This window comes from Osmerus mordax, chromosome 2 (genome assembly GCF_038355195.1).
Source record: "Osmerus mordax isolate fOsmMor3 chromosome 2, fOsmMor3.pri, whole genome shotgun sequence".
NCBI classification, from domain to species: Eukaryota; Metazoa; Chordata; class Actinopteri; order Osmeriformes; family Osmeridae; genus Osmerus; species Osmerus mordax.
This window is the reverse complement of record NC_090051.1, coordinates 1,101,037-1,110,277: the sequence shown is the minus strand read 5'-3', so window position 1 is coordinate 1,110,277 and position 9,241 is coordinate 1,101,037. Positions and strand designations below refer to the sequence as shown.

Genomic DNA, 9,241 nt, shown 5'->3' with positions numbered 1-9,241 from the left:
GACCAGAGGACCAATCAGGCCAGCAGCAAATTATTTTCTCATTATTTGTATTGTTAGATGTCGAAATGCTTATCCAAACAACATCAATCGCGGCACTGCACTCTGTTAGGTTATACAGAGGACACATGCAGAATATGAACTTTGCAGAGTGCCCGGTTCTTGAGTTGATCGTGGGAAACTAAACCCATTCTAATTTGTACACACACACACAGATTCCTGCCATTATTAGAGAGATGTGTGCTATTCAACATTCCTTTTGAAATCTTTGTAGAGTATCTGAGTATGAAGGCCATATGGACCCACCCCAAGTCTATGAGCACCTTCAGATCATTCAGACTTATTCATACATGTCAAGAAGTGCTGCCAGTGAGTGTGGCCCCCCTTCTCTCTCTCCTTTTCTCTCTCCTTCTCTCTCTCCTTCTCTCTCCTTGTCTCTCTCTCTTCACCAGTTGGAATTGACCGTGGTCCCTAGAACATGATGACTTCCTATTTTTTCCCTTAACTCTCTGCAGCTCAGAGTGGCAGTGTAGCAGCGCTGCTTATTAGCATGCAGTAATGATGGGGAGCTGGGCTCCATTGTTCTAACACCTCCCCTCTCCTCCGCACCAAGCTGTCAGCGTTCACCAGGCTAGCGCTGTCTCAAATGCTGCTCTCCACAAATGAGATGGATAATTAGTTGCCCCTCACGAATGCTGCACTGTTCTCACCCCTGATTGCTTTCACCTTTTTGCTCCTGGCAATTTTGACACCTCCTAATCAGCCTGCTGCTTCTCCTCTCAATCCATATCCTTCTTCTTCCTTTCTTATTTTTTTTTAATCTCTCAGATGTACCCCACCGAAACATACCTGCTTCCGCTTACAAAACTCACATTGAACAACAAGATGGCCTTTATTACACAAGCTGAGCCACAGGGTTGAAAACAACGTGCTCCTGAGTTTTGAAGTGGAGTTCTTTTCTTACTGTTCACATTACTTTATTAACAAGTGAGTAAACATACAGGAGAGAAACAAGCTAGACTTAGCTGTCAGTGCAGCTTCCCTCTTCCAAATAACAAGCAATGACAACATAATTATGTGCAAGCATCTGTCGATAATTCCAGAGAGGGAACCATGCAGTCTGCACTATGTTCAACTCTTCACAGATTTACAAGAGAGAATCATTAGGGAGATTGCTTATTTGTATTTGCTACATTTTCAGAATAAATTCTCTCCTTGGGTTCCATAATTTTATTTTGTGAGATGAGAGATTCTGTGGTTTATGTTGATCCAAGCGAGGCCACATTATGCCTGACACATTGTACTTGATACAAATGTCGGATTCAGCTTTGTAAATACAGAACAATGACATGTTGTTTCAGCATGCGTCCGTGGTGCAGATCAGACGATGTGTTTTCCTCTGGTGTTCCTGCCGTGGCTGATCTTTCTCCATCCTTTCTCGTTCTCTTGATCACCTACAAACTGGTCTGATAGGTTATGAGAGGTCACAGTGAATGAAGAGCAGTCAGGTTCCTCTTCTCTCATTTCTCTTTCAGCAGTTAATCCTGCAAAGCCAACTTTGTCTTCACCGAAGCCATTTTGAGCAAAATCACTTTTTAAGCTAAATTTGTCGACCCTTGTAGCTATGGCCTTCTGTCACTGCTGATGCATTCAGTGTTCTGAGATTTACCGCATTCAGTGTTCTGAGATTTACCGCATACACATGATTTACCGTATACACATGATTTACCGTATACACATGAGTCCCTTTTAATTGAAAACGGCTCACGTATTGCAGGGTCGAGGAGCATCAAATGGAAATTCAAAATAATGTCCTCTTTGCAGTCTTCACACCAGCTCATCTACCCAGCACAAGTGTTACCAACCCATATCCAGGAACTGCAAGGTCCTACTGCCACAGAAACGTGTTGCAATACACATATTTCCCTATTTTCCTAACACATCATCACACTAGATAGTGAGAATTATTGCTATTGTTCTTAAAGTGTGAATAAATATTGTTGAAAGTCAAAAGCTGTTATTTGCTTTTGCAAGAGGTGAAGACGTAAATGTTAAAACATTTTAGATGCTTATTATGCAAGATAAACTCTGTAACAGCATTAAAGACCTATATGATTATTATATTTTTTTCTCAATTGTCAAAGATTAGGAATAAATGAGTGAGCCACATTTCTAAATCCATTCATCCAATTCAAAATCGTCTATTCATCTGTTCACGGAGCAATAGTAGCCATCTAAATGTGTAGAAGAAAAGGACTTGCCAAGGCTAAAAACATTAAACCACAAATAGTAAGATAATGTGTGACTAATTGAACAATGAGCATGTACCTGATGTTATGTGTAGTAACACAGAGTTTTAATTAACTTGAAATACCTGCACCAACCTGCTTTCAATGACCATATGGTGTTATAACTTTTAAAATCAAATTAATTAACTGGAATGATTTCGCATTCTGTACTAAGTATACCATACAGCTGCTCCAAATTACATTAACAAATTTAACCCATTAGTTGTGGATTGTGGTGGAGTTATTACTTCAAGGTCCACTGACTGAAATTTCACTAAACAACATATGCTGAATCTTCTGAATATTGCCAAAAAACTTTAAATGAACTTGAACATAGAACACTGGACGTACGCCTTATTTCTTATAGCGGTGCTGTCGGTTTTCCTACGGTTCAACAGAATACGATTCTACAGAAATAAACATTAGTGTGAAGAACAAAATAATAAAATATTAAGTTCCCAAAAAAATACGCAGGCCTACTTAAACCTACCTTGATATTAAGTTAAAATATGATTCCGTTTATTAAGTACAATGTATAGTTTTTTTAACACTCTCACAGCCTGTGTTTTAGGATTTTCTGAAGACAATGTTACACTGTCTGCTAAGTTAAACTGCCATAAAATGGAACAGCCTGCTAAGATTAATGATATCTTTATTAAGTACTGTGCCAAAATTATACTTTACAAAACCCAAAAATAAAAGCTGTCAAATGTACAGTACCATTCAACTTCTCCTTTTTTTGTTCAACATTTAATTAAATAAAAGACTGAGAGCGGATTCAAGTCCCAATCGCAACCGGCAGTGTGGGTCCCCCTCCGCCTGGCACGCTCACCCCTCCGTAGGGCAACAGAGACACGAAGAAACCAGGTTCACCCTGGAGGATGTACTGTTGCATTGTACGGCCAAAGCTTCCTCTTCTGGAGTCAGTTCCTTGCTCCCTTATTGAAGTGGGAGTAAAGGTGGCTGTTCCACTGCTGGGGCGGCACCACCTCATGGCAGAAAGCACAGTCACTCGGGCTGCTGTGCCCTTCCTCCTCGCTGCCTTGTGGGGCTTCTTCACAACACAGCACAGGGCTCCAGAGAGGCTGCGAGGACAGGGGCACACACACCACAACCCTGGATTATTCATGAGTTTATCTTTCGCTTGCACTCGCCATACTTGGGACTGTGTATGTGGCTTGAATTGGGATGGTGAGTTACATGCTACCCAGGGGAATACAAGCAAAGTTGTGTCCCACTTGAGTCCGCTCTCCTAACATATCTGGCTGCCCTGCTCTCTTGTAAAGTTGCATATTCATGTTGACGAGCGTATGGTATATCTCAGAGTATAATGTGTGAGGTCATCCAAACTAAAACTTCAGGACAATGTTAAACATCTCACCAACAATAATAGTTTAAGAGGAAATTTGACCGAAATTTGATGGACCAAAATGAATGTTAATTTTCCTTATGCTTTTACCCTCTCTCTCAATTAGCCCAAAACTGCACTTGAGAATATGCCTGTTCTCCTGCCCAAATGAGCATTTCCTGTGCATCTCACCTGTTGGGGTCCCCGAACACTCTCCCGCAGGTGAGAGTGGGAGTGTGCCGGGGAGCGGGGTGCGGAGGAAGACGTGGGGAAGGAGAAGTGGGCGCTGAGCTCTCCAGACATCTCCTCGTCCAGCACTGTGGCGATGCTGCAGACTGCGGGCCGCTTCCCAGGCGACAGCCCCAGGTGAGCCAGCCCCAGGTGAGCCACCTGTCTGTCTGGGGTGCTGTTCAGAAACTCGTATTCACTGTCTGTGGAAGGAGGGAACTTGACACTGAGCTTGGTGAGGGACTCGTCCAGGTCCCTGTCCTCCCGGTCGGCTCCGCGGGGATCCAGGGGGGCCAGGGGGACTCGCGGAGGCTGGGGGGCCAGGGGGACTCGCGGAGGCTGGGGGGCCGACCCACGGTGCAGGCCTGAGGGCACCGAGCTCCCCCCCCCCTCCGCTGTCCCGTCCGTACACTGGATGGGCATGGAGAACTGTTGCTCTGTCCGACGGCAAACACAAACAGTCTCACCATACCTTCACGCAACGAGACAAACACAACTAACGACCTACCTAACCCTAACCTAGCTATTTGACTGACTAATGATCAAGTGACATTGAGAACACACACAGCTGCATGGCATTCGTCTAGAAATGTTCGTCTGGGACATTGTCCTTGTTGGAGGTTATTCTCTGTATTTTCTATGGAAAATGTAAAAGAGACAGAATGGATGTTTAAAAAAACACACTCCTGTTCAAAGATCCACATTCCTGCATTAACGTGTGGAATAATTAAATGTGTTTATGCGTTCTGTCTATTTCCACACAGGTGGACGGGCAGAGTTCAGGAGGACAACGAGGTAATGATGTGTACTTGTGGTTAAGGTGTTGTTATTGAATTGTGTTCAAGAACAAGTCTAAGTCATAATGAGTCTAATTGTGTACTGACATATATAAAGTAATTGTGATTGTGAAAAAATACTAATATGTTCTCTTTTGTAATTAAATTAGGCCGGAGACGGGCACTGGATTGTGATATTAGAGACTTCCACCCCAAACGCAACAAGGGTTTATTTTGTAAAAAAAAAATCACATTACCATTTGTCATATCATTTCCTCTGTAAAATCTTTTAAGGTGATCTTTCTGTCTTCTTGTTAAAGTCTGTATCTGATGGAAATTTCCTTGAAGGTCTTCGAATGCCTCCAGGACGTGTTTGCTACGAGACAAAGAAAGAAAAGTAAGAAATCAGGGTTTTTAGATCAAATAAACGACATGTTGGTGGAGTGAGCGAGCGAGCCTCGTACTTCTCAACCCTGCTGTTCACAGGTAATATCTGAGGTGTAGCAACAGCAGGCTCCATATTCACCTTCTGAAAAACAGACACAACCTTTAAATGACAAAAGCATCCCTTCAATTGCAACCCTGTAATGATAAAAAGCCTGTTTTGATCATAATGTGCTCACAGTATAAATCAAATATAGATATAACACAAAGAAGATATCACAGAATAGATATAGAAGATATCTGATGTCCTGCATGGCATACTAAAAATCGTTGTGGCCTGTGATCTTTTAAAGTGTGTTGCTTTGGGTGGAAGGGTGTCAGGTGGCTGAGCGGTTAGGGAATCGGGCTAGTAATCTGAAAGTTGCCAGTTTGATTCCCGGCCGTGCAAAATGACGTTGTGTCCTTGGGCAAGGCACTTCACCCTACTTGCCTCGGGGGGAATGTCCCTGTACTTACTGTAAGTCGCTCTGGGTAAGAGCGTCTGCTAAATGTAATGTAAATGTAAGGGTAGTATAAAGGAACCAATGCTGATATTATCCTGTAGCCCCATCTACTGGTAAAACACAGTACTGCCTTCTCTATTAGTGCAGTCAGAGAATGTCTAGTGCAGTTTTTAGATTCAATAATTAGACGGTAGATGTAGTATTTGGACAGACAGCAGAAGTGGCTGACTGAATCTAAACTGTGAATAGAAGTGGCTCATTTTAACCTCCACCCTTGAAGACATACGTGAAACAGATTTCTCAGTGTTCACAGTCACAAAAGTTCAGTGAGGAATTATGAAGACACTGATGCTGGAAGGTCAAATTACACATTGCGACACTGATAACAGGAACCAGATTAAAGATGTACTATGCTACAGGAAGTGGAGCTATTGTTCACTGGCATGAACTCAATGAAGAACACAAGAGAATAGATTTAGTTATCTCGGCCACTATGCACAACTAATAGCAAACTATTTGTGGCACTTAAATATATGTGTGGTGTGCGTCTGTGTGAGCATAAGCGCTCAAATTACTTTTTCATTATGTGAAATCTAAACATACTATTATTTTAAATATAATCGTAAACTGTGGATGTGATAGAACAGTTTGAAATGTGCTAAACATACCGGGGGAAGCAGGCTCCTACGGAAGGGTGTGTTGTCAAGGAGATGATTGACAGGCAGTGCAGTTTCTTCCTCACATTTCACCTCTCCTAAGTTTCAAATAAACACAGACAAATCCTGACATTATGTTTTAAAACAGGTTTAACATAGACTTAAGTCATGATAGATAGACTCAAGTCATGATTACAATCAATACAGACTGAAACTACGATCAACCTTCAAACATATTTGATCTTAAATAGATGATTTTATGGAAAGTCATGTGTGTTTCCCACTGACCTGTTGACGGGTTAGATATCAACTGAGCCTCAAGTTTGAAAATCTTTTGCTTCTGGTCCTCGATCTGTTTTAGAAGTTGCTGGATGTATCGTTCGTAACTCTCAGTCTGCAAAAGGAAGGTGTTTGTGTTATATGTAATGCAGCCATGTATATTGTATAACAGGTTGTATGGTTATGTGGTAGCAATGGCTTACATACATTACATACACTACCCACTAGTGCACAGATCCACAAAAACGATATACAAAATAACACAACAAAATTGTTAGGACAAGAAAATATCACTATGCTGGCGTGTCTTGTGAAATCCGTATTTAGAAATCCAACAATAACTAATGATTAATTACTCATGATTAGAAAGTGATAATAAAGACAGTTGCTGTTATTTATTACTTGTGAGTGATCACTCTGCAGTGCAGCGTGCAGACGGCTTTACAAGCTGACTGGCTCCTCTCAGAGGTAGATTCTGTCAATGTCATACCTTCTGCTGAAGTTCCCTTTTGGCACCGTCTTTCTCGATGGAGGCCTGGCGGTAAGCTTCAAAGGCTTTGTTGAGCTGCTCTCCGATGTTCCTCTCCATCCCGCGGGCTCCACGTTCATCACGGCCACGGCAGGCATGAGCTCTTGGTCCACACATCACAAACAGGGCCACAAGGTTCACAAAACGCATTGCAGCAGTTCAGCACAAACTTATTATGGGCTGTTGAGGGCATGGATTTAGTTTAAAGTCGCTTGAATTTCATAATGAAATATAAACCTTAATATAATGTTATTGTTAATGTATATTTGTGGGTCCAGCAAAAGGCAATGATATAGATAATCTTCGAAATGGGGTCAGTATGTAAATATGGGGTTTCAAAAAATGCTCAAACTATCTCTTGCCTTTTTTCCAAAAAATATATGTTTATTTATATTGACTGAATTAACTCTGCCTGCTATCTATAGGTCAACACCTGACCAGTGTACTAAATCTAACAATACATACGTCACACAGTACACAGGCGGATCCATTCTGAATATCAGAAAATATCATGAAAGTTGGTTAGTTCAGCTCAACCAAATACATTTTGGTCTTTTCTGTTCTGCTTGTTTGTCATGTCATGGACATTTAGTTTTGCGTTTAATTGAGACCTACCACACACAGGTTAACAACATTTTTTTATGATTTCACTTATTGGTCATCAATCATTAACAGACAACATTAGAAACGTCCATCGAGTAACGTTACGTCAACTGGCTAAGTCAGTTCAAGATAAGGTTATGTTGTTAAGTTATTGCAACATTTGTGTTCAAATATACATTGGCGAATATAACGAGGTACAATTGTCTCCAACACAGTTCCGTATTTTGTATCGAAAAGTATGTGTTTGTAAAGTTGTTATAAACGTTATTTAGCGTTGATCGTTTTCGTACCTTTTTAGTATGGGGAAAGACTCGACGCGCAGCTATCATGACTTCGCCTACAATAGTAGAAACTTACCTTCATTAGAAATATTTCACAATATTGTTTTGCCACCTCGATACCTTCTTGTTCTTCATGTGGCCTACAAATAATATGAAGTTCAGAAGGAGGATATGGTGTATGTCTACAAATGTACATTTTACATAGTTTACTTTGCGCTGGGAACTTCCCTCGGGGAATCCCCAGCGCTGTAGACTTCCGCCTTGCTGGATCCTGACCAATGAGCGATTAGATACGGAGTTGGAGCTGGTGGTTGAGGGGTTTTCTTTCTACATGCACGTCTGTCCTGTGGTGCACGAGTTCTGATTGAACCATAGTTAACACCCGGAGAGAGTTCGTGTTCATTTAACTGTTGTGTTTACCCGCTCACAATTTTGCGTCATAGCGACGGTTCACTTCTAAAGGTGCCAAATGTACTATAACTAATTAGTAATCAGTTGTCAATTGAGATCACCATTTCTTTTTTAACATGTTTACAAATTTTGGGGCGTGCAAGTATGTTTTGCATTGGTGGTTCATTAATTCAAAGGATATTCGCAGTGGGTGGTTGTGTGACGCTTTGGGTGTGCAGAAAAGGATAATGTCTCTTTGTATCTATTGTTTAAGTTTAAGACTCCAGACATTTTATACAATAGTCATGTGTTTGTTCACGCGAGTGCATGGAGATGAATGTATTAATGAATAAGATCTGTGTTGCCATAGTGCTGTCCTTGCATGACACTTTTAGCTGCATCTCATTTGCAGGTCCCTTACAATGGCCATGAAACAAGTACATGTGACCCTTGATATCTATAGATCTATAAAGCACATCCCATTCAGATGTTCTGCTGCATGTGTGCAGTGATCTATAAAGCACATCCCATTCAGATGTTCTGCTGCATGTGTGCAGTGTATTGAGGAACTTGGCTGGCTGTGCAGTACTTTCCAGTGACCAACAGGTGGCAGCTGGGAGCATGCTAATAGTTTGTTCAGTTTCAGTCACACACTAAATACATGAGCACATTCACTCAGTAAAACAGAGATTGGAGGTTGATTTCTCAAATAAACTTGATTTGAGTTCAGCAGGTAAAACTGGAAAGAATGCATGTGAAAGTAGAAACACACAAGACCCAGATGCAATTCTAAAGCAAAAGAGATGACATTATTGTAGAAAAGGATCTAGAAAAGTGTGCTGACGAGGTGAGCTATGAGTGTCTGCATGGAACACCAGCCTCATGGACATGTGAAGATGTCTTCTGGAATACCTCACATTCTGGACTGGGAGGGAATCTGTCTCAACTGTGAGAGTATAGGTGTGTGTGTGTGTGAGTG

General features: G+C 41.5%; 1 protein-coding gene across 2 annotated transcripts; it reads right to left on the bottom strand.

The window, feature by feature from the left end:
- Positions 1 to 2,139: 2,139 nt before the first annotated feature.
- On the bottom strand, positions 2,140 to 8,116 carry tank (TRAF family member-associated NFKB activator). 2 transcript variants are annotated; one of them, XM_067227992.1, is made up of 8 exons: positions 7,882 to 8,116; positions 6,950 to 7,091; positions 6,469 to 6,574; positions 6,193 to 6,278; positions 5,102 to 5,166; positions 4,895 to 5,013; positions 3,826 to 4,298; positions 2,140 to 3,370 (listed from the first exon to the last, which is right to left on the bottom strand). In XM_067227992.1, exons 2-8 carry the CDS (start codon positions 7,046 to 7,048, stop codon positions 3,209 to 3,211), a joined length of 1,110 nt encoding a protein of 369 aa, XP_067084093.1. In that variant the 5' UTR covers positions 7,049 to 7,091; positions 7,882 to 8,116; the 3' UTR covers positions 2,140 to 3,208. The 2 variants fall into 2 exon arrangements, with proteins under 2 accessions (XP_067084093.1, XP_067084085.1); XM_067227984.1 differs by having other exon boundaries at positions 2,141 to 3,370; positions 7,949 to 8,116.
- Between the last annotated feature and the right edge of the window lie 1,125 nt (positions 8,117 to 9,241).

Excerpts from the sequence above, each read along its gene's own strand:
- tank (XM_067227992.1), bottom strand. The coding sequence starts at position 7,048 with ATGGAGAGGAACATCGGAGAGCAGCTCAACAAAGCCTTTGAAGCTTAC. Across the intron at positions 6,575-6,949 it reads AAAGGGAACTTCAGCAGAAG|ACTGAGAGTTACGAACGATA; the intron begins GTATGACATTGA and ends TTCCTTTTGCAG. Across the intron at positions 3,371-3,825 it reads GTGTTCGGGGACCCCAACAG|CCTCTCTGGAGCCCTGTGCT; the intron begins GTGAGATGCACA and ends CTGTCCTCGCAG.